At 44.4% G+C, this 25,702-nt stretch overlaps 1 protein-coding gene across 2 annotated transcripts in view; it reads left to right on the forward strand.

The window, feature by feature from the left end:
- Positions 1–25,702, forward strand: part of LOC126471068 (cyclic AMP-responsive element-binding protein 5) — a 145,184-nt gene that overhangs the window by 71,098 nt on the left and 48,384 nt on the right. For both annotated transcript variants that reach the window (XM_050099139.1, XM_050099140.1), the window contains exons 7-9: positions 6,503–6,640; positions 13,618–13,695; positions 23,238–23,359. In XM_050099139.1, the coding sequence (XP_049955096.1) occupies positions 6,503–6,640; positions 13,618–13,695; positions 23,238–23,359 (338 nt within the window). The remainder of the gene's footprint in view (positions 1–6,502; positions 6,641–13,617; positions 13,696–23,237; positions 23,360–25,702) is intronic.

The raw sequence follows: 25,702 nt of genomic DNA on the forward strand, positions 1-25,702 counted from the left end.
AGTACTAGACTGCTCGTTGTCGCCCACCAGTTGTCATCTGTTGTTTCGAAGTTGTTGTTTGCATTAACTTATTTGTTATTTCTTTACTGCATAATTATTACATGTTAATCTATTCTGCTTGTAGCGGTCAACAAATTGTGTGTAATTGGCAAGCAGCCTGTACTTGGGGCCTATTTTTTGCGCGCCACTTTATATTATTTCACTGCGATCAGCCACATAATGCTACAGTTACCTAAACGAGAGGTTTTGCAGAATCACAAAAATTACTTCTACAAGTGTGTGAGAATTTTGTAATGAATAAAAACTCTGCACTCAAGAGGGGAGGCAAGTGCCCCCTCTTGGCACCTTCCATCTTCAGGCACCTATGCTACTAATTTTCAGTTTTTCATTAGAACCATATACCATGCACATATGAACAGTGAACGAGTAAAAATGTATGGTTCCCAAAAAAGAGCGATCACCAGTGAACTAGTTTCCAAGGATGAACGAGTTTGCCCATCTCTAGTGGTCACATGACCCCAGCAGTCTCTTTGCATGGGAAGGCCTCGTATGATGCAATGAAGTATGATTCCAATGAATTCCCTTCCCTGGTCGCACCATGGGAGGAACACAGGACTAGACAACTAGGAGCAGAATCCCCCACCCCATTACCTTGTCTGTACCAGGACTGACAGGGACTCCTTTTTGGCCGCAAAGCCGTTATTTTTTGTGGAACACACTGAGGACAAATACGGGGAAGTTGACAGGAATGACAGCTTTTTAGCATATACTCTGCATTCTGTACTGCCATCCAGGAAATGTGGTTTCCAGCAACTCGGACCCCTGCCCTTTGTGGCTACTGAGGTTATTTCAAGAATCATACCAGCTATGAGAGTTAATCAGGTGGAGTTTGTACATATGTGCTGGATTCTATATATAGTGACATTGTGCCTCTTGATACAGTTTTGGAGGCTGTGGCTGTTTGCATAAGGGCACATCAGGATTTTACCATCCATAACATTCATCTCCCTCATGATGATGTCGTGTCCCAGGATGTACTGTCTGAATTACTCTCTCAGCTCCACCCACCTTTCCTAGTCTTAGGCGACTTCAATCCCCATAACCCTCTGTGGGGTGAGACAATGATCATTGGCCTCAGTAAAGACATCAGATCTTTACTGGCATGGCTTGATCTTTGCCTCTAGAACCCTGTTGCCACCACACACTTCAGTACAGCACACAGAACTTATTCGGTTATTGATCTCTCCTGTTGCAGCTCTCGTCTTCTACCATCTATCCACTGGAGGGTCCTCAATGACCTTTGTTGTAGCGACCACTTCCCGATCTTCCTGTTCCTCCCTCAATGTTGCTTCCCTGGACTCTCACCCAGGTGGGTTCTACATAATGCTGACTGGGATAGGTTGACCTCTGCTGTCATCCTTAGCTCCCCACTGCAAGGCAGCATTGATGCGGCTGTTCAGCATAGAATAGCAACTGTTCTTTTGGCAGCCAACCAAACCATCCCCTCGTCCTCAGGATCCCACTGTCGGAAGGCAGTACCCTGGTGGAACCCAGAGATAGCTGCAGCCATTAGAGGTTGTAGATAGGCTCTCCAATGCCATGAGTGGAACTCTTCATTGGAGCACCTAACTGCCTTTAAATGGCTTCCTGCCCGTGTCCGCAACCTCATAAAATGACGAAGGTAAGAATTCTTGGAATGGTACGTTTCCAACATTGGATCACGTATCTCTCCATCACAGGTATGGGCAAAGATCAGATGGCTTTATGGCTTCCAGTCCCCTGCAGGTTTACCAAGTATTTCTTTAGATGGTGCCATTTATACTGATCCCGACACTGTTGCCGAACATCTTTCTGAGCTTTATGCTCACACATTTGCATTTGAGAACTACCGCCTCACCTTTCAGCTCATTAAACAGCTGGTGGAGCAAATGCACTTATGTGTTACTACCTGTCACATGGAGCCATGTAATGTTCCACTCAGTGAATGAGAACTCTCCAGTGCCATAACCCACTGCCCCGATACGGCCCCTGGGCCAGACTGCACCCACAACCAAATGCTGAAACATCACTCAGTGGATTGTCAGTGTCACAGCTTTGCCCTCTTTAATCAGATCTGGAACAAGGGCGAGTTCCCATCTCATTGGCGAAAAAGTGTGATAGTTCTGGTACTGAAACAGGGTAAGAACCCCATAGAGCAGGACAGTTGTTGCCCAATCTGCATTACCGACATTCTCTGTGAGTTGCTCGAATGCATGGTGAGCAAGCAGGTGTGTTGGCTCCTTGAGCCTCGGGGCATCTGCATCTACACGCAGTTTTTGCAAAGGCCGCTCCACTGCTGATAATTTGGTTCACCTGGAGTCCACCATCCGGACAGCCTTTACATGTCATCAGCATCTCATCGCTGTCTTTTTTTTACTTATGGAAGGTTTATGATATGACATGGCATCACCACATAGGTACTTACTCTGTTACATGAGTGGGGTCTCCAGGGTCCACTCCAGATTTTTGTCAAGAACTTCCTGTTACACTGTGTGTTCTGGGTTCAAGTGGATGCTTCACTCAGTACCCCCCATATGGTCCCCGCAGGACTCTGTACTGAGCATCCCCCTCTTTCTGGTGGCCATTAGTGGTCTAGCAACGGCTGTGGGGTCTTTGGTATTGCCCTCCTTATATGCTGACAATTTTTGCTTTTATTATTGCTGCTATACTATGAGTGCTGCTGAGTGTCGCCTACAGGGTGCCATACAAAAGTCACAGTCATGGCCTCTCACCTATTGCTTTCGGTTTTTAGCTGCCAAGACTCATTTCATGCACTTCTGTTGTCATCATACTGCCCTCCCACTCCCAGAGCTTTACCTAGATGATCAGTTATTTCTTGTAGTTGAGACACACCAATTTTTGGGACTGGAGTTAGATTCCCAGCTGATGTGGCTTCCTCACCTTTGCCAACTTAAGTGAAAGTGCTGATGACACCAAATACATTTTGCTGCCTCAGGAACACTAGCTAGGGTGCAGATTGCTCTACCCTTTTGTGGCTCTACAAAGCCCTGATTCTATCCTGTCTTGATTATGGGAGCCTTGCACATGGTTCAGAATTACCCTCATTATTGCAGATACTGGACCCCATTCATCATTGTGGGGTCCGACTTGCAACAGGAGCCTTCTGAACTAGCCCTGTGAAAAGTCTACTATTCGAGACTGGAATCCCTCTATTACTTATCAGGCACCACCAACAGCTGCTGAATTACACCATATGCATTCATAGCTTCCCTGAACATCCCACCTACCATGTCCTTTTTCCTGGAAGGGATTTCCACCTCCCACAATGATGACCCAGAACTGCAACTACCTCCACTGTCGCCTCTGGTCAGGGAGACATCGCATCTGCCCCCATGGCTTGTGCCCCGACCTTGGGTTTGACTCGAAGTCTCCTTTGTTCCAGGAGATTCCATAGACCTCATGATTTTTCGTTGCCTGTTCTTGGCTGTACTTGAGATGTATCCAGGTTCGGAAGTGGTATTTACAGATGTCTCAACAGTCAGCAGACGAACAGGCTTTGCATACACACAGGCATGGTGCAGTGAACTCCACTCTCTGCCAAACGGTTGCAGTGACTTCCCTGCTGAATTAATGGCCATTAAACTAGCCCATAGCCATGTTCGTTCTTGCATTGGCAAGTGTATCCTAATCTGCAGTGACTGACAGCCTTTAGGCTATAGACCAGTGCTCCACTCCTGACTCACTGGTTATGGCTATCCAGGATCTTGTCTCTGCCCATCAAGCTGGATGGCCAGTCATTTTTGTTTGGACCCCTGGTTATGTTGGGATTTTGGGAAATGAATGAGCTGATCGGTTGACCGAGCTGATCACCAGAATGCCGATTCTGGAAATGGGAGTCCCAGAACCAGACTTTTGGTCATTTATACGCCATTGACTGCTGGAAGTCTAGAACTCAGAATGGTCTGCCTTGATCTCCCTGAACAAGCTAAGGACAATTAAGGAGACTATGACAACATGACAGTCTTCCCTGCATGGTTGTCGTAGGGAATTCACTGTCCTCCGTCAACTCCACATTGGCCACACTTGGCTGACCCATAGCCACATTCTCCGATGTGAGGATCCTCCTCACTGCTGATGCAGAGCTTGCCTGACAGTGGCCCACGTACTCATAGACTGCCCTAATTTAGTTGCTTTGAAGTGGCATCTTGATCTCCATGACAAGCTACCTCTGGCACTAGCAGAACGGCTGATCTAGTGTTACGTTTTACCCACGAAGGTGATTTCCCTTTCACTCCAAACCAACCAACCCACCTGCTGCCTACCTCTGAGCCACTGCTCATTAACCTCACAACCCTTCTTTCTACCTCCCACCTCTCTCTCCCCTATCCTTCCCACCCCAGCTGAACAAACCCCATCCCTCCGTAGCTCACCTGCCGAAATTCAATCTCAGCATAGCATGCCCAGCAGGCACACTGTAGGGGCACACGTGTGTTCATGTGTGTGGGTGTGTTTTTGTACTCTAGCTTGGTAGAGGATTTACTCTGAAAGCTTTCAGGGTATTTCTCTCTTTTGTGTTTGCATATTGACACATCAATGCCTCTGCTATTTGGTGAGTGGTCTTCTGTATTCCTAAAGTAAATTCTGGAATATTATTGACATGCTGCCACCAAATTACAGAATCAAAGAGTTTTGGAAACAGTCAGAATTGTTGTTGTTGTGGTCTTCAGTCCTGAGACTGCTTTTATGCAGCTCTGGATGCTACTCTATCCTGAGCAAGCTTCTTCACCTTCCATTACCTGCTGCAACCTACATCCTTCTGAATCTGCTTAGTGTATTCATCTCCAATACTAAATTGCTGATCCCTTGATGCCTCAGAACATGTCCTACCAACCGATCCCTTCTTATAGTCAAGTTGTACCACAAACTACTCTTCTCCCCAAGTCTATTCAGTACCTCCTCATTAGTTATGGGATCTACCCATCTAATCTTCAGCATTCTTCTGTAGCACCACATTTCAAAAGCTTCTATTCTCTTCTTGTCCAAACTATTTATCGTCCATGTTTCACTTCCATACATGGCTACACTCCATACAAATACTTTCAGAAACGACTTCCTGACACTTATATCTATACTCAATGTTAACAAATTTCTCTTCTTCAGAAATGCTTTCCTTGCCATTGCCGGTCTACATTTTATATCCTCTCTACTTCGACCATCACCAGTTATTTTGCTCCCCAAATAGCGATACTCCCTTACTACTTTAAGCGTCTCATTTCCTAATCTAACTCCCTCAGCATCACCCGACTTAGTTTGACTACATTCCATTATACTTGTTTTGCTTTTGTTGTTGTTCATCTTATATCCTCCTTTCAAGACACTGTTGATTCCGTTCAGCTGCTCTTCCAGGTCCTTTGCTGTCTCTGACAGATTACAATGTCATCGATGAACTTCAAAGTTTTTATTTTTTCTCCATGGATTTTAATACCTACTCCGAATTTTTCTTTTCTTTCCTTTACTGTTTGCTCAGTATACAGATAGAATAACATCGGGGAGTCAGAATTAATGTACTTAAAAATAGGTCCCTCAGCATCACCCGACTTAGTTTGACTACATTCCATTATACTTGTTTTGCTTTTGTTGTTGTTCATCTTATATCCTCCTTTCAAGACACTGTTGATTCCGTTCAGCTGCTCTTCCAGGTCCTTTGCTGTCTCTGACAGATTACAATGTCATCGATGAACTTCAAAGTTTTTATTTTTTCTCCATGGATTTTAATACCTACTCCGAATTTTTCTTTTCTTTCCTTTACTGTTTGCTCAGTATACAGATAGAATAACATCGGGGAGTCAGAATTAATGTACTTAAAAATAGGTCAATAGTACGTGGTGATCGTGGTATGTTTTTTCATGTTCCACAATCAACATCTCAGTCCATTCAGGTAAGAGGTTGCTGAGGTTCAACAATGTTAGTGAGACTAGATTTGGGTTACGTGAGTGTGACGTGGATGCTATTCATTATGGCTTCACAGCTACCCCACTGTCTGCCTCAGATGTGACACAGTTCCCATAAAAAATTAATGTTTTGGAAACATAGCCAAGAAACTGTTGTAATGTTTTGAGATAGTTCAAGTTTAGACCTCGATTACGCCCGTTATTGCAGTCACAGCAGTTCTGGTACCTATAGGCATTGCAAAGTGAACCTGTAAGCCAGCTTAATAAACATAGTGGTAGAGTAATGGCACATGAGGAGCAATGGTTCTGAGGGATTGTGCCTATCAATCAATTTGTTATTGTTTGTCCAAATTTCGTGGCTTAAATGTTACATTTGAAAACACTTGTATGCTGACTGCATGTGAATGTAAGCTGTGCTTTCTGGTCCCTGTGAGGAAGTAGTGACTAATTTTTTGTTTATATAAAAATGTAAATATTAATGATATTTTCTCATTTTTATTATGTAATTTATGTCAATTTGCTGGTACTTACCTCACTATTTTACTTTTAAGCCTATCGTCACATCTGTAACTTCGGGTGCTTCTGCAACCAGTAATGAGGACAACAGTCAATCAGTTGACATGTCAACATGTGTTCCAACAGTGTGCAAACCTGTTGCTCCAACTGATGGATCTGCACTAGTTAAAATGGTAAGAATCGTATATTTGTTTGATAGTCTGTTCTTAGCTCATATGTGTTTTGTATAGTAATAAATTTTGAATGTACGTACGCAAGCGCGTGCCCGCGCCCGCCTGCCCGCACGCACACACACACACACACACACACACACACACACACACACACACACACACACACACACACACAAGTAAAGCAAAGCACCAAGAAGGGGAGGAGGAAACAGAATGAAACTTCACGAGTTGAGAGGGTACATGGTGTTACTCTAATGAGAGCATTATCAAGTCAAATTTACGAAGAAATTGGCAGTGTGAGCCCTCTTATCAGTATGATGTTCAACCCTTTTTAGCCTCTATGCATGCACTGATTCAATTGTGAATGGTGTCATTAAGCCACTGTAGCCTCTCCAGAGGCAAGATGGCCCACAACTGTTGTAACTGTTCCTTTAAATCCTGGAGGAGAGTTGATGTTCGAGCTAGTCCCACCCCTGTTCTATCTGGAACATATCTGGGGATCTTGCTGCTCATGGGAGTACTTTGACAGTTTCTAGAGAGATGTGTCGTGTCTGGACGATCTTTGTCCTGTTGAAAAATGTCACCACGATTCTGTTGCATGAGAGGAAACACGTTAGGATGTGGGACGCCTGTGACATACCATTGCACCATCAGAGTTCTATCAGTCTCTACCTGCCATAACCTGAAGGTGTACCTAATTGGTTCCCTCATTGTGGTGCTGTGAGTAACACAGCTGTGATTCTCCAAAACATTTGGAGTTTGGGACCTCTTCCTAGGTTGCTCCCAAGCTAACCGATTACAGTTAGGCTATCCAGGGTAGTGCAGAACTGCGATTCATTGCTGAACACAATGCTTCGTAGTCCATGTCTGCATCTACATACATACTCTGTAAGCACGTATGGTGTATGTCAAAGGAAACTGTGTGCAGTTACTAGTCATTTTCTTTCCTATTCCACTCACAAATAGAGCGAGAGAGGAACAACTGTCTATAAGCCTCTGTACCAGCCCTAATTTCGCTTATTGTGTCTTTGAGGTCCTTACGCAAATTTACATTGCTAGCAGTAGAATTGTTCTGCAGTCAGCTATAAATACCTGTTCCCTAAATTTTCTCAATTGTATTTCACAAAAATAACGTGATCTTCTCTCTAGGTATTCCAGTTTGAGTTCACAAAGCATCTCTGTAACAGTCTCATAGTGATCAAAACAAGTGGTAATAAATTTAGCAGCAAACTTCTGAATTGCCTCAATGTCATCCTTTAATTCAACCGAGTGGGGATTCTAAGCACTCAAGCAGTACTAGAGAATGGGTCACACACTTCTTCTACATGCGGTCTCCTTTGTAGATGAGCTGCACTTTCCCAAATGTCTGACAATGAAACAGGGCTGTCCCTGAACAGTCACAGATTGCTTTGAACTTTGAATGTGTTCAAGAATTCTGCAGCATACTGATGTCAAGGACATGGGTCTCTTATTAAATCCTTACATACAGCAGTCACTTGTGTGTTTTTCCAGTCACTTGAGACTTTGCACTGGATGAGAGAGTCACAAGAAATACAAGCTAGTTTAGGGGCCAATGCTGTATTCTCTGTAAAACTGAATTGCGGCTCCATGTGGACCTGGTGACTTATTTGTTTTCAACTTTTTCAGTTGCTTTTCAACACCAGGGAAGCCCGTTTCTATGTCCTCCACACAGAATTCTGTGTGATGGTCAAACAGTGGCCTCTCTGTATGGTCCTACTGCATGAATTATTTTTTAAACGTGAAATTTAAGATTTCGCATGTCGCCGTGCTGTCTTCTAATGTCATCCCAGACTAGTCAATGAGTGATTTGATCGAAGCCTTCAACCCACTTAATGATTTTATGTAGCACCAAATTTTCTCAAGTTTTCAGCAAATTGTCAATTGGTCCCTCTGTCAGGTGTTCAGGAGGTGTGAACAATCACCTAAGGTGGGAGTGCCCCCTTCTGAAGGAAGGAATACACCATTGGAGACACTGGCAATCACAGAGGATTTTCTTGCAATGAGCCAGTCATCAGCTTCACAGCCGTTGGCTGCAAAACTTAAATGGAATGAGGCTAACGATTCAAAGACGCTCCCGGCTGCACCGAGTTTCCTCGTGGTTTCATGTACTGAAGACTATCAGTCCTCTGCTACAGTAAATCCATTTATTATTGAGAAAGGTGTCGATGCAGTTGCTGGCCCTGTGAAATCCTGCCCTAGTTTACACAATGGCACTTTGCTTTTGGAGACTACTTCTAATTCTCAAGTGTAACAACTACTTGCAGCTTCGCTCCTCCGTGGCTCTCCAGTTTGTGTCGAGGCCCGCCAAACACCGAATTTATCCTGTGGTGTTATTTACACTAGGTTGCTCGATGGTCTGACCGGGGCTGAAATCCACGGTGTCATTGCCATCCACTGTGTGATGAAAAAAGTAGGTGCCTCTGTAGTGCCCACATGCACTCTTTTTCTCACATTTGCTAGAGTCGTTCTTCCATCAAAGAGCCAAGCAGATTATGAAGTTATCACAGTCAGACTATATATTCCGAACCTGATGTGCCGCTACCAGTGTCATCATCACAACCACACGCGAGAGTCCTGTCAACAACCAGCCAAATGTGTAACCTGTGGTAGGTATGCTCATTAGGGCAACTGTCCACCTCGTCCTCCCTGCTGCTACAACTGCAATGGTGACCGTGCGGCCTCCTCCCACAGTTGTCCAACGTATCTCGATGAGCGGTCTGCCCACGAGATCGGGGTGAAGGAAGAAGTGCCTTACCTGGTCGCTCGCAAGTTGTCAGCTAGTCAGAAACCCTGCATTTTACCGTCTGGCACCAATAGTACTGTTGTCGCTATGCCTCGCTCCACGAAGGACGTGGCCAAACAGACATCTCATCTCAAATTTAGCACCACAGTTATGAAATCGCCCAGCGTCACGGTAGCATCTGCATCTGCTCCTCTAGCCGTGTGGCATGCCACCAAACGTTCTCCTCACGGGGCGAAGTCACCAGCTACACAACCGGCAGAACAGAAAGGACTGAAGGAATACTCCTGTGAAGACTTCCTATGTCGCTCCAGCCAACCGACATCTGAGTCTTTCTGTGCTTACTGGAAAGGCTCTAAAAAGTCAAACAAAGGTTAAAGGTTTTCTCCTTCACTGACTCGGAGATCCTCTTCGACAGTGTCACCACGTGATACCCCCCGGCCGACCTCCGTGTCGCTCGTGTTCACCACCTACTGCATTTCAGCCCTGGACTCTGCAGGCCGACAGCAGGTGAATGCCAACACTGCTGCAGACATTGTGGAGCAGGATCCACCTTCCTCTGGGCCCTGTAGTACTGAGTCTTTGAAGGCTGGCATTCGGCAGCCGCCACAGTGACACCCCTTCATTTTTTCTTTGTCACTAATCTCCTCCAATGATATGTTTGTGGCCTTCAATCCAACAAAGAGGATTTACAGCTGCTCTTAGAATCGCAGCATCCACTTGTTCTCTGCCTTCAGGAAACAACATTATGCCCTCATGACTGCTTTGATCTCTCAGATTTCTTCCCGGTCCGTTTTGACCTCCTCCCAAATGTCAGCATTCCATCTCGTGGGGGAGTCATGCTGCTCATACACGATGGTGTTTGTAGTCAACCCACGTCCCTGACTACCCACCTTCAAGCTGTTGCAGCTCACCTTTTCCTTCCCTACTTGACCTTTTCCCTTTGTATTGTTTACATCCTTCCATCATTCGATGGATTGCCTCCAGCTTAGTGGCCAGCTATCTCACCCCTTTCTGCTGCTCGGTGACTTTAATGCGCACCATCCCCTTTGGGGTTCTTCCACAACCTGTCCGAGAGCTGCCATGTTGGTTGACCTTCTGAATCAATTTAACCTCTTCTGCCTCAGCACAGGAGCACCTATGTCCCTTTTAGCCTCCATGCACACTATTTCTATTTGCATGTATTTTTCTGCACTGCTCAGCATGCCCATTGTCTCTAGGGGTTCATTCTCTCCGACACGTACTTGAGCGACCATTTCCCATGTGCTATCCGTTTGCTGACTCCTACACCACCTATGTGCACACCCAAATGGCAGCTTACTAAGGCAAACTGGAGGATTTCCTCCTCCCTGTCTACCTTTAATGAAGAACATTTCCCCTGACCAGGTGGAATATCTTACAAAAGTTATCCTTATTGCTGCAGAATGTTTGATTCCTCGCACTTCCTCTTTACCACGCCATGCCCCAGTCCATTGGTGGCCTTAGTCATGCCATGACACAATTCGCATGTGGAGGTGTGCTCTCCGTATTTTCAACCATCCTCCTACCATGGTAAACTGCAATCAGTATAAACAGATATGTGAAAAGGGGCATCACATTCATCGGGATAGCAAAAAAGCTTGCTGGATTTCATTCACTAGTTCTTTTAACAGTTCCCCTCCCTCTTCTGTCGTGTGGGCCAACCTCTGATGGCTCTCTGGGACCAAGATTGCTTCCCCAATTTCCGGCCTGACAGTGGCAGATGATGTTGTTGTGGATCCTGTTTCTGTCTCCAACACATTGGGCTGCCATTTTGTGGAGATTTCGAGCTCCTCCCATTATCACCCTGTCTTCCACCATTGGAAACAAGCGGAGGAGGCTCGGGCAATACCCTTCTCTTCCCAGAATCGTGAATGCTGCAATGGCACCTTTACTATGAGGGAGCTAGCTCATGCTCTCACTTCATCCTGATCCTACACCCTATGGCCAGACGCTGTTCACATTCAGATGTTCCACCACCTTTCTCTTGCAGGCAAGCCCTTTCTGCTTGGTATGTATAACCACATCTGGGCAGAGGACACATTTCCGAGATGCTGGCATGAAACCAGTGTCACACCCATACCCCGATAAGGACAAAAACCTTCTTTCTGGCTAGCACCCCGTTTCTCTCAGCAGCTGTGTTTGCAAGGTGATGGAACATATGATTCACGCACGGCTGGTGTGGTGGCTCAAGTCTCGCAATTTACTAACCACTGCACAGTGTGGATTTCAAGCGTGCCGTTCTGCAGTTGACCATCTTTTCACTTTGTCCACTCATGTCATGAATGGTTTTCTGTGAAAATCTCAGACTGTGGCCATGTTTTTCGATTCGGAGAAAGCATACGACACCTATTGGAGGACTGGTATCCTTAGTACTCTCTACACATAAGGCTTCCACGGCCGCCTGCCCCATTTCCTTCAGGAATTTTTAAAAAGACCGAGTTTTCAAGGTATGTGTGGGTTCTGCCTTGTTGGAGATCTTAATCCTGGAAAATGGTGTGCCTCAGGGTTCCATCCTGAGCGTCGTCCTCTTTGCTATCACCATTAACCCTGTAATGGCCTGTCTCCCACTCGGCATCCTTGGCTCCCTTTTCTTTAACGATTTTGCCATCTATGGCAGTTCTCCACAGACCTGTCTCATTGAGCGGCATCTTCAGTAATGTGTTGATTGTCTGTACTCGTGGAGCATCAAAAAGGCTTTCATTTTTCAAAAACTGACAAAACCATTTCTTTGAATTTCTGGCGGCACAATCATTTTCTTCTACAGTCTTTACATCTTGGGCCTATTGCTCTTCTGGTCATTGACACTATCAAATTCCTATGGCTTATGCTCAGTATGAAATTTTCTTGGTCCTCCCACATATCTTACCTGGCAGCCTGCTGTATGCAGTTCCTGACACACACTATTTTAGTATCTATCTGTGTGTTTATTACATTTAATTGTAGATGAAGATTTGTAATTCTGTGAATTCTCTTTTATTGCCATTCACGTCATTATGTTTTTGTACAGGTGCTAAAGACCTTGCTGTTGTGTACTCACAACATGTCGTCATCATCATCATCATCATCATCATCATCATCGTCGTCATATCAGTTGTCAGACATTGTTTTAGTAGTACATTATGGGGAGATTATAGCTTACACACAGACTAAATATGTGACATGTTGTGGACTATTACTGTAGCATATGGAACCTGTAACATGTTCAATTTGTGGGTGCTCTACAACAAAAATGTCAGTGTAGAAAACAAGTTCACATCATTACTTGACTATAATTCTGAAGTCATTTAATTCTGGTTGTTGAATGATAGTAATGTATATGTCAGTATTGTTACAGCATATATTTTGAATGTGGAGTTCATATCATTACTTGTCCATAATTCTGAAGTCATTTAATTCTTGTTGTTGAGTGATTTTATTATATATTTCAGTATTGTTACAGCATATATTTTGAATGCTTTGAGTGGCATGAATGAAATTAATAATTGAGCTGCTTTTTACAAAATATTATTCAGAGTTTTACCTTTGATACAGTTGACTCTTTGTAGACACCACACATTTAACTATTTGTTTCTGCATACCTTCCCACATTTTCAGCATCACATAACAATTCTTGGTATTAATTTAATTTCACTTCCACCTAACCTCATTCCAGATACATGAGATGATCCACCTCTCATTGTGTCAATGTTAGTGAAATATAACAGGGCACTGGCACAATGGGTTGAATGAGGTATGGTTATCACATTATGGAATTTCATTTTAGAATACTCTTGGTTTAATAAAACCATTAATGAATTAAAAATACAATCCCTTTATTCATAAGTTATCACATCTTGCCATTGTAATTTTTTTTCGTGGGAAGAAAAACAAAACTCTAATGGCCACTGTCATCATGCTTAAATTATTGATGTTATAGTTTCCAGTTACTCCAGGTATTTCTTTGATAATTTATTTTTGCTGCAGTTGTTGGTTTTTCTAGAGTTTGATGTGTGAGTAAACCATTTGTGCCACCATGAAGATGGTTATGCCATTTAGTTCTGTATTTGTTAACTTCAATTTTGTTTAGCTTTTCTTTTTCCTTCTTCAACCTATTACAAGATTTTTTTAAAAAATTTATCAGCGGTTGTGATCTATTATCCTCAGTCTAAAGGTGTTAGTTGTATATGTTTCTTAAAAGTATATTTATTTGTTGCAGAAATTAAAGCAGACATTGACAAATAATAGTAATAAAGTATCCACTACAAGCACTCCCGGTCAGTCATCTTCAGAGCAGGTAGGTTCTGATTTATTTTGCCTGTAAAAAGTATGTACAGTATTTTCTGTATAGTCTCTCACGAACTGTCTATGACTAGGGACCTGAATGTAGCATCTATTTTTGGTTAAATTTGCATGTATTTTTTTCTTTTCGTATTTGTAAGTGATTAGACATTCATATTTAAAAGGTTGTCATGCTACACAGTGGAAGACAAAGCCTTAGTGCTGTGTTAGTTAGTTTCATGTTCCATGAACCATTTATGTGATTAATTGTAATGTTGTGAAAAGAGCCGTTTTACATTCACATTATACATTAATATGTAAATATGGCTATATGCTCACATGCTTGCCTTTTTTTTTAATTGGCTGTTAAAAAAAGTGGTGATTGGGGAGCCTTATGATTGGCACATTTTCTTTTGCAAAAACTTCAACAGTTTTTTTCAAAAATGTCTTTGCTTGTTTTCTTCTTTTGACTCAGTTTAAATGTGAAGCAAATGATTGTTTCTGGTGTGAAGCAGCAGTGTTTACCTGTTGGTGAATACAGTTATTCACTGATATAAGATGTTTCTCGATGTTATTATTTTTTTCCCACACATTTCGGTAATTATAAAATCTCGTGACTATTGATTTCAACCTTTTGTTGGCATTCATAGCTGTGTGACCCTTACCTAACAATGCTACAAGGAGAACCGACAAGGTACTTAGCATAGAAATAGTACCAAAAATAAGTCTATTTGCACATTATGGGAAGATTTTCAGTGTGGTAAAAATACATTGGCAGATTTATTTTCCAACTGATATAGTGTAAAGTGCATACACTATAAACTGGCAGTTGGCTGCCAGAGGGGAGAAGGATGGCATGACTAAACCAGCCCTGCCTCCTTCTCACAGGACAGCTGGCTTACAAGCACCTTCTGTGTTTCTGCGAAAGCAGAACTGACATGCTCGTAGGGATTGATGATCTCTTCTGTTGTTGTGTGGGCCTTACTCAGACTCTGTGATGGACGAAGATTAGTGTCTTTACTCATTTCAAAATAAAAAAAATAAAAAAAACGAGCAATGCACAACACAAAGCATTCAGTAATTACTACCACGCAATTGATTAATAGGGCTGGCAGTGTTGTAACAGAGATTGTTCATGTGTTTGACACAACCACTGTTCAAAATACTAACCATTTAACATTGCCATGTTAAAGTGTCTGCATTACACCAACTTTTGAACTTCAGCTAGCAGGCAAGCCATAAGCAAGGTCTTGTTCTAAGGTGCTGGGCCTAACAACTGAGTCCTACATTGCATTATGTAGCATGTATCTTACACAGACCATTCAGGTGTCCACTATCAGCACTGCATCATATCATTGAGGGCACTGATGCCTCTTTGGGTTCATGCTCTTTTTATTTTGCAAACACATTCTTACAGATATTGTCTCTTCAAATTGGATTTTCCTAGGTGATGTGCAGCACCAGTAAATAAAAATCGAGTACATTTTTGATACTTGTATGCAGAAAATAAAGGTATTTCACACTATCTCTGGTAAAATACTGCATCTGGATAGAGTTTGCTATGAGACAGTATTATTAAGTAATTCTACATTTTTGCATTTTGAGGCAGAATTCACATCTACATTTGCTTTCACTCGAAATGTAAAGTTTCCGGTTGCCTGTCTGTGACCTTACTGAGTTCCAATCAAACAGTGGAAAGTCCCGGTTGGAGTATCAACAATATTATGAAAAAGATAGATTGGTACTCACCGTAAAGAAGAGACAATGAGCTGCGACAGACATGATGAAAAGACTGTTAATTTCGTTCATGTATTCAATGTCTCAGGAAAGTCTGCAACTGTGTCATTCATTATTTAAATCATGTAAAGACTGTTACACATTTGAGCTTTTGCCCAAAGCCTACTCCAGAAAAGAAAACACACATTCACACAAGCGAGCATACTTCACATACACACATGATTACCATCTTTGGCCACTCTGCTCCCAGGGGGCTTGTCACTCTGTGGTGAGTTCATGCTTGGCTACCATGGGTCCCCAGCCTTTGCAGCCCCTTTTCCCTTCCATGCTGTATGTCTGTTCCCCTGCTATTCTTTTTCCCCTCCCTTGGGAACATGTTTGGGATATTTTTGGGAATGTTCTGAAGTTTTAGAAACCTGACAGCAGAACAGTCCCTCCTCTGTTTCTTCTTTCTTTATTCTCCATTTCCTATCCTTTCTCTGCTTTGACGTTTGAGGTTCCTCTTTGTTTCTTCTTTCACCCTGTGCACTCCTGAAGGCCGGCCAATGCATTTGATGTGTAACAGATGACTGGTTAACGCATAATTCCCATCCCCGGGTCAACAGGTACAGTTCGCACTTACCTCTGGTACAGGCCAAGGGAAGGGTGATTACCTGAGCTGTTACCTTCCCAAATTACCAGTTGGTTCCTCTGTCAGGAGTTTGGGAGGTGTGACTTGTGCGAACAATCACCTGAGGCGGGTGAGCCCCCGTCTGAGGGGGGACCCCAGTTGGAAGGAGTGCACCATCAGAGATGCTGGCAAACGTGGGGGATTTTCTTGCAGTGAGCCAATCACCATCTCAGTCTATGTCTAGTAAATGTAAACGGAGTCAGACTAAAGATTCCAACATTCTCTCAGCTGCAACTTGGTTCCTCGTGGTATCACGTACCGAAGGAGGCAGTCCTTTGCTACTGTTAATCGGTTTATTATTCAGAAAGGTGTTGATGCAATTGCTGGCCCTGTGAAATCCTGCTCTCATATAGATAATGGAACATTGCTTTTGGAGACCAATTGTGGTTCTCAAGCCCAACAACTGCTAGCAGCTTTGCTCCTCCATTGATATCCTGTTTGTGTAGAGGCTCATCAAATGCTGAATTCTTCATGCGGTGTTATTTATGCTAGGCTGCTCGATGGTCTGACTGAGGGATAAGTCCAAATTTACCTCTCTGCAGTCCATTGTGTAGTGAAAAGGGTTGAAGCAACCTTAGTGCAAACACACACTCTTTTTCTCACATTTGATTCAGTAGTGCTTCCATCAAAGATGGATCTGACTGTACATTCCAAACCTGATGCGCTGCTACCAGTGTAAGTGTTACAACCAAACTTGAATGTCCTGTCAAAACACAGTCAGATGTGTTACATGTGATAGGGATGCTGATGAGGGCGATTGCCCACCTCTTTCTCCCTGCTGTGTCAATTGCAGTGGCAACCATGCCGCCTCATCCCAAGAATATCCTATGTATCTCAATGAGGAGATCCAGGAGATCTGGGTGAAGGAAAAAGTGCCTTACCCTGTCACTCACAAGTTGTTGGCTTGTCAGAAGCCCTGTGTTTTACCATCTACCACTTGCAGTACAGTTGTTACTACATCTTGTGCCATGAAGGACAGGGCCACGCAGACTTGTGACCTCAAACTCGGCACCGTGGTTTTAAAATCACCTAGTGTCATGGAAGCAACCTTGTCTCCTTCTCCTTCCAACAAGCCAGCAAATCTTTGTCTCCGGGGGCGAAATCACCTGCTACACAACCGGCAGGCCTGAAATGACAGAATTTTCATCTACCAGTAGCAAAGGCTACAAGAAATCAAACAAAGACAAACAGTCTTCTCCTTCCCCAACTCAGAGATCCTCTTCAACAGTGTCGCTGCATGATACCCTTGTCCAGTCAACATCCGTTTTGCTGGTTTTTCTTGTCATGCAATCTACAGACTGACCAGTGAGAGTGCCAACGCCTCTGTAGATCTCATTGAGCAGGATTCTCCAGCCTCTGCACCCTGTAGCAGCCAGTTTTCGAAAGTGACAACATTTCATTTTTTCCCTCCTCCCCTTTCCCCATCTTGACTCTCCTCTAGTGGAACATTTGTGGCATTAGATCCAACAAGGAGGAATTACCGCTGCTCTTGGAATTCCAGCGGCCACTTGTTTTCTGCCTCCAGGAAATAAAATTGTGATCTTGCAATCACTTTGATCTCTCGCATTTCTTTCCAGTCCACTTTGATTTTCCCCATTTCATAGGGGGGTCATGCTGCTCATCCTGGATGACATTCATAGTCAAACCATCTCAATGAAAACCTGGGTGCAAGCTGTTGCAGTCAGAATTTTCCTTCCTCGCTCCACCTTTTCTTTCTGTACCACCTACATCCTCCCCCTGCGGGTCCGGGGGTTAGAATAAGCCCAAGGTATTCCTGCCTGCTGTCATAAGAGGCGACTAAAAGAAATCTCAAACGTTTTGGCTTTTATGTGATGGTCCCTTGTAGGGTTTGACCTCCATTTTTCAAAACTTTCCCAAAGAGCGAGCCAATTGGGGAAGGGTGCCTTACATGGTGCGTAGTGTCCATCATGCGCCGAGACCTCTCGCATCCTTTGTTGACATGGATCTGCATTTCTGCTCATTCTCCAGCTGTTGGGTGAGGTCACCCTCCCGGGTATGTTTTCCTCCATCATCTGTGCAGTATCACTTTCTGTGCTGTTGACGATAATGGACTTCTTAGCTCGTTTGCGCCTGATATCCAGCACGGTAGTCAGTCTGTTGTGGTGGGGCTGCCATGTACCCTGTTGGTTGTAGCCCCTGACCACACAGGGATCACTCTGCTGATGCCTGCACCGTTAACTCCCCACGTATGCCAAGGAGTAGATGCCCATCTCCTGGAGCATCGGGACTCCCGGCAGTGGCCATACTGCCAGGTGGCCGTTGCTGCGGCTGGGTGGTGCCCGTGGGGAGGGCCCCTAGTTGGAGTGGGTGGCATCAGGGCGGATGACACACGATGGAGCATAGTACATCATCTCTTGCTGGTGATCCGCCATCAGCAGTCTCTAAGCGGTGGAGGTCTATCTTCAATGCTAAGAAATATGACCCCAAATTGTTCCCCTCCATGGCCACACCATGGTAGAAACGCCAGGCTGAGGATTGCAGTGAAGCTTATTCGTCCTGGTAACTCGTATGTACAAGAGTTGTTGGGGAATCTTTCATGTCCATGAAGCCTCAGTTTTTTGTGGAGCATTTAGAGGACAAGTTTGGGAAGGTGGAGGGCTTGTCCAAAATGCAGTCAGGGGCAGTCTTGATGAAAATGGCATCCTCTGCCCAGTCACGGGCATTAGTCACTTGTGACAAGCTGGGGGATGTTTCTGTTACCATCACACCCCATAAGAGATTAAATATGGTCCAGGGTATCATATTTCACAGGGACCTTCTTTTGCAGTCTGACGATGAGCTGCACGCCAATTTAGAATGGCGAGGTGTTCATTTCGTCCGACGCGTTCACCGTGGTCTGAGGTATAATCAGGTTGCCACTGGTGCCTCCATCTTGGCCTTCGAGGGTGACACATTACCCGAGAATGTCAAGGTGATGGTCTACCGCTGTGATGTGAAGCCATATGTCCCTCCCCTGATGTGGTGCTGGAAGTTCGGCCATATGTCTTCCCGCTGTACTTCCAGTGTCGCCTGTCGGGATTGTGGGCATCCTTCACATCCCAATACTCCATGTGCCGCACCTCCCATCTGCGTCAACTGCGCAGAGCACCATTCGCCTTGCTCGCCAGACTGCAGAATTCTGCAGAAAGAAAGAAAAATGATGGAATACGAGACCCTGGACCGACTGACCTGCACTGAGGCCAAGAGAAAATATGAGAGGCTACATCCTGTGTGTATGATGTCAACCTATGCTTCTGCTACAACAACGGTTCTACCATCTTCCGTTCCATCACACACAGTTGGCTCTCAGAGCTGCCAGACTCCACCTGCCCCCTTGATGGTGGGAGGCACTTCACTCCCTGTTGCTCCTGCACCACCTACTTTAGCAGCAACACCCCCAACCATTGGGGATGTCAGTCCCCACTTCTCGTCCAGAGAAGCGTACATCTTCTTCGGCTCCTCTCGCTAGGAATGGGTCCCTTGGGTCACTCCCTTCCCAGGTTCCTACCAGTGGTAAAGCTGACACCCACCAGTGGTTGAAGTAACCTCAGGTAGCTGGTTGTTGGGCTTCACAGTCCTCCTAAGTCTCTGAGACTGAATCAGTGAAGCCCTCCCAGCCGGGCAAATCTAAGGAATAGCGAGAAAAACCCAAAAAGAAAAAGACCCCCAAGAACCAAGGCACTGTGGTGGCACCCACTTCACCACTACCGCTGAGGACCTAGATCTCACTGGGCCCTCAGACACAGTGGATGTTGATCGCATCTTGTGGCAGCAGGTGACCCTGAGGCGTAAAGTGCCTCATTGAGCATTTCATGCCTTCCCAGTCTTACGATCACATCATCCTCCAGTAGAATTGCGGTGTTTTTTTTCACCACCTTGCTGTGCTACGGCAACTGTTAAGCTTTACACTTGCCTTCTGCATTCCCCTCCAGGAAACCTGGTTCCCGGCAATGCAGACCCCTGTCCTCCTTGGCTACAGGGGATATCACAAGAACTGTAGTGAATATAATAGAGTGTCAGGTGGAGTTTGCGTTTATGTCCTGAAAACAGTATGTAGTGAACCTGTGCCTTCAAACTCGTCTTGAAGCTGTGGCTGTCAGGACATGAACAACACAAGAAATAACTGTCTGCAACATATATCTCCCTCCAGATGGTGCAGTACCCCTGAACTTATTGGTTGCACCGATTGATCAACTCCCTAAACCTTTCCTACTTTTGGGAGATTTTAATGCCCGTAACCCCTTGTGGGCTGGCACTGTGCTTACTGGCCAAGGTAGAGATGTCGAAAATTTACTTTCCCTCCTCGACCTCTACCTCTTAAATATTGGTGCCCCCACACATTTCAGTGTGGCACATGGCACATATTTGGCCATTGATCTCTTGGTCTGCAGTCCTGGCCTTCTCCCATCTATCCACCGGAGAGCTCATGATGACCTGTGTGGTAATGACCATTTCCCAATCTTCCTGTCACTACCCTGGCATCATGCCCATTGACGCCTACCCATATGGGCTTTACACAAGGCAGACTGGGTAGCCTTCATCTCTGCTGTCACCATTGAATCTCCCTCACATTGTGCCATCAATGTTGTGGTTGAGCAGGTTACTACGATCGTTTCAGCTGCGAAAAACGCGATCCCTACTTCTTTAGGGTGCCCCCAGCAAAAGACAGTTCATTCGTGGTCGCCAGAAGTCGCTGAGGCAATTAAAGAGCATCAGCGACCTGTACAGTGACATAAGTGGCACCCTTACATAGAGTACCTAATAGTCTTTAAGCAGCTCTGTGCTCGCGTTCGCCAGCTTATAAAACAATGGAAACCGGAGTGTTGGGAGAGGTATGTGTTGACCATTGGGTGCTGTAGTCACCTTCCCAAGTTTGGACGAAGCTCAGATGCCTTTTTGGGTACCAGACCCCAACAGGTCCCTGGCATTAACATCAATGGCGTGTTATCTACTTACACAACCGCGATTGCCTAGTACTTTGCTGAGCACTATGCTCGAGCCTCTGCATCGGAGAATTATCCCCCAGTCTTTCACACCCTCAAACGGTGGGTGGGAAGGAAAGTCCCCTCGTTCACTACACGCCACAGTGAACCCTATAATGCCACATTTACAGAGTGGGAGATCCTCAGCGCCCTTGCACATTGCCCTAACACGGCTCCTGTGCTGCATCATATCCACAGTCAGATGATTAAACATCTTTCGTCTCACTACAAGTTACATCTCCTTGGCATCTTCAACCAGATCTGGTGCAATATCATCTTTCCATCGCAATGGTGGGAGAGCACCACCATTCCATTGCTCAAACCCAGTAAGAACCAGCTTGATGTGAATAGCTATCAGCCCATTAACCTCACAACCATTCTTTGTAAGCTGCTAGAATGTATGATGTGTCAATGGTTGGGTTGGGTCCTGGAGTCACGTGGCGAATTCCTCCAGGGTTGCTATACCACTGATAATCTTGTGTCCCTTGAGTCTGCTGTCCAAACAGCCTTTTGCAGACGCCAACACCTGGTTGTCGTCTTTTTTGACTTAGGTAAAGCATTCCTTGCCACATCGCATGAGTGTGGTCTCTGTGGCCCGCTTCCAATTTTTATCCAAAATTTCCTACCGCCCCATACTTTCCGTGTCCAAGTTGGTGCCTTCCATAGTCTCCCCCCCCGTATTCAGGAGAATGGTGTTCCGCAGGGCTCCGTATTGAGTGTGTGTCTATTTTTAGTGGCTATTAATGGTCTAGCAGCAGCTGTAGGGCTGTTGGCCTCACCTTCTCTGTACGCGGATGACTTCTGCATTTGGTATTGCTCCTCCGGTACTGGTGTTGCTGAGCGGTGCTTACAGGGAGCTATCCACAAGGTGCAGCCATGGGCTCTGGCCCACGGCTTCCAGTTTGCAGCCACAAAGTCGTGTGTCATGCGCTTCCTGTCTGTGACGTACCGTTAATCTGGGATCAGAACTTTACCTTAATGACAATCCACTCACTGTAGTGGAGACATATTGATTCTTAGGACTGGTTTTCAACACCCGATTGACTTGGTTACCTTACGTTTGTCAGCTTAAGTGGAAGTGCTGGCAGCACCTCAGTGCCCTCCGCTGCCTGAGCAACACCAACTGGGGTACAGATTGCTCTATGCTTCTGCAGCTCTACAGAGCCCTTATTCAATCCTGCCTTGACTATGGGAGTCTGGTTTATGGTTCAGTGGCACCCTCAGTGTTGCGTGTACTCAACCCAGTGCACCACTGTGGCGTTTGCCTAGCGACGGGAGCTTTTAGAACAAGTCCAGTGCCCAGTGTCCTGGTGGAGGCTGGAGTCCCTCCATAGGAGATCCAATGTGCCAACTGCTTGGCAGTTATGTTGCACACATTTGTAGTTCTCCTGCGGATCCGAATTACCGTCTCCTTTTCCCACCCATGGCGGTTCATCACCCACATTGGTGACCCAGGTCAGGGCTTATGATTGCGGTTTGCATCCGGTCGCTTCTCTTTGAATTGGAGTCCTTGCCTTTACCACCTCTCCTCGAGGTCCATTCATGTACACTTCCATGGTGTAAACCTAGGCTGAAGCTTTGCCTGGACCATTCACATGGCCCTAAAGACTCCATTAACCCTGCGGCTCTCCCATTGGCTTTGCATATCTTCATGGAGGACATACTGAACAGCACTCCTTGCCAAATGGCTGCAGTGTTTTCACTGCAGAGCTGGCGGCCATATCTCTTGCTCTTGAGCACATTCGCTCATAAGTACCATATGTTTTATTATATCCACTGTGCAATTTTTTTTATGCAACACCTGTGTGTGTGTGTGTGTGTGTGTGCGCGCGCGCGCGCGTGTGGAGGGGGGGGGGGGGTGGGGGTGCGTATTTCTACCAAAACATGTGAAGACTATATAGTTGTTTGGTTTTGCCTGGAAACTTGTATATCTAATTTTTCAAAAAACTCGTAATGTGAAGTATAAACATATTGCAATTTTGTGTAACATGTTGTAAAATAACCTTGAAATGATAGCTTCATTAGATATTTTCATATTTTACGTGGCAGTTGTGTAGTGCACAATTTATGCTGCTGTTAGAATTAATTCAATTAAATATATCCAATCCTTGTAAGAGATACCATATTTAATATAAAGCTTGGTGAGTCACATTATTTTCTATCTTTCAGGCTGACCATACAGCACCTCCCGCAGAATCCCGTGCACCATGTTCCACACACAGCCGGACAAGGAAAAGTTCGTCACAATGTGATGATGATGAGAAAAGGAAAAAGTTCCTTGAGAGAAATAGGTTAGTATCTTAATCAAATACAGTAAAGCCCCTATTTTACATTTCCATGCAGTCCAGACTTAAAAAACACAAAACTAAGGAAAATGCAGAATTGATGAAAATGTTAAACCCCCAAAATATGAGCAGAAACGTGTGTGACTGGCATATATGATAAAAAATCGTAATCCTCTCCAATAGGTTGTATAAGCAAAGGGAATTAGGTGTACAATACAATGTTTATACAGTAATCTGTGATAATGAATTTTGTCAGTTCTTAAAAAATCAAAGAGTTTTAACAGCAAGTAAAACTTGTCAAAAAATTGAAATTGCTTTCAGGGTACAAGGTAATTGAGCTATTTTCTGACATGCTATGATCACAAATTGTACATAAACACAAACAGTTTTGAGAGATCTTTCCTTTGCGCTCACCCTGAAAAAAGCTAAAAGTGATTAACATGGTGAATTAAACCGAAAACTATGAAGTATGGCGAAAGGTGTCAGAATCAACCATTGGCGTGTGTGCGTTCCTTCTGTAACTATTAGCAGTGCAGCATACTCTGGTGATGATGTGAGGACAGTGACCTCTTGTGTATCACTTGTAAACTTTTCCTTGTTCATTCTGTTGAGTACTTGAAGTGGAGTGTTCTGCAGTATTGCCAATGTGTGCCGTTTGCAGTTTGAACTCATTGCTTGCTGTACTGCGAACACAGCAAAGTTTGTGAAAGCATGTCTGTACACACAAGCTTTCCTTCACATGTACTTATTTTGTACCAGTGAATATGAAATAAAGCTAAATCTGCTGTGATTTCAGTGTCTCTCTGCTCCAGCAATCCGTAACATTTATAAAAATCTGTATGCCATCACAATGCATTAAACACCATTGAGGACTGCAACAAAGACGAACAAGCCATTGCACAACCATTCACTGAACATGTCCTGTTAATTGTGGTGCTGCATAGCAAATGGAATAGCTTACATTGACTGCAGTCTGTAGAGGCACAATACATTCCAGATTCTGTTGACAGACTGCGAGTGAACTACTGTAAGTAAAATTAATGCACGGTAGTGAAGGATGTACAAGGCATAACTATCTAAATTAAACCTAAGTGGAAGCAGTGGTATACACCAACAATATCAACTGTACTTTGGAACAAGCCACCAAGTAAGCTAGCTGTTTATCACTCTGTATGCTAGAAGCCACTGCATGAGTGTGATGTCACCATGCTATGCAGCTATTGGCTGTAGCCGGAAAACAAACATCCGAGATGTTGTAATCTGGCAGTTTCCACTGTATTTATCAGTTTTCATTTTATTTCACCGTGTAGGCTATAAATTTTTGCTATTTTCAAAATTAACATAACATGAAAGAAAGCTCAAAACTGCGTGTTTTAGGCTATAATTTGTGGCAGTAGTGTGTTGGGAAACGCCTCAATTACCTCGTACATCATTAACAAAAGTGATAGTCTTTTTAATTATGTACCCTACAATATTACTAGTGGGAAACTAAACTAAACTCCATCTTAGCAGGCCTCGAAGGCCCAATGGTACTGACTGCTATGTCATCCTCAGCCCACAGGCATCACTGGATGTGGATATGGAGGGGCATGTGGTCAGCACACTGCTCTCCTGGCCATTGCTAGTTTTCAGACTGGAGCCTCTAGTTTGCAATCAAGTAGCTCCTCAATTGCCCTCATGAGGGCTGAATGCCAGCAGCACAGAGCAGACTGGACAGTCACCCATCCAAGTCCTAGCCAAGTCCAACAGTGCTTAATTTCAGTGATCTGATGGAAATTGGTGTTACCACTGTGGCAAGGCCATTGGCTACTAGTAGCAATAAATGGATAGTAATGGCATTCCAAAACTTATTTAAAGTAGAATTAGCTTCCTGAATTTCCACCTATAGCCACTTATGTGAACCATTTGCCTCTCCAAAAGAATCCGGAAGTGTTACAAGATCTGCTTCAAGGGCCTACATCAGTTAGATAACAGCACATAACAGGTAGGGAGAAGTGTTGACTCACTAAGTTGATCTGGGGAAGGGTTAACTTAATTTTACAGTCTCGAGTGGGATGGAATGACAAGTTGTACCATGTGTTGCCCATATCACTTTCTACAGACTTGTGGGTAGACTGAGAAACTTTCATGGGGGATTAGTACCATGGGGATCTTGCAGAAATATTACGATGGGAACCTTGCAGAAATATTATGATGGGAATCTTGCAATATGGTATCTCTGTGCTGGGGTTAATTTTATGTCCATTAGTGTGATGAGCTGTAGAATCATGAAAACATAATTGTATTTATTTACAATAGAATCTGTGTAAAGTATACATATCCTGCAGCCCCCCCCCCCCTTTCTCTCTC

This window comes from Schistocerca serialis, chromosome 3, assembly GCF_023864345.2.
Source record: "Schistocerca serialis cubense isolate TAMUIC-IGC-003099 chromosome 3, iqSchSeri2.2, whole genome shotgun sequence".
Classification (NCBI taxonomy): Eukaryota; Metazoa; Arthropoda; class Insecta; order Orthoptera; family Acrididae; genus Schistocerca; species Schistocerca serialis.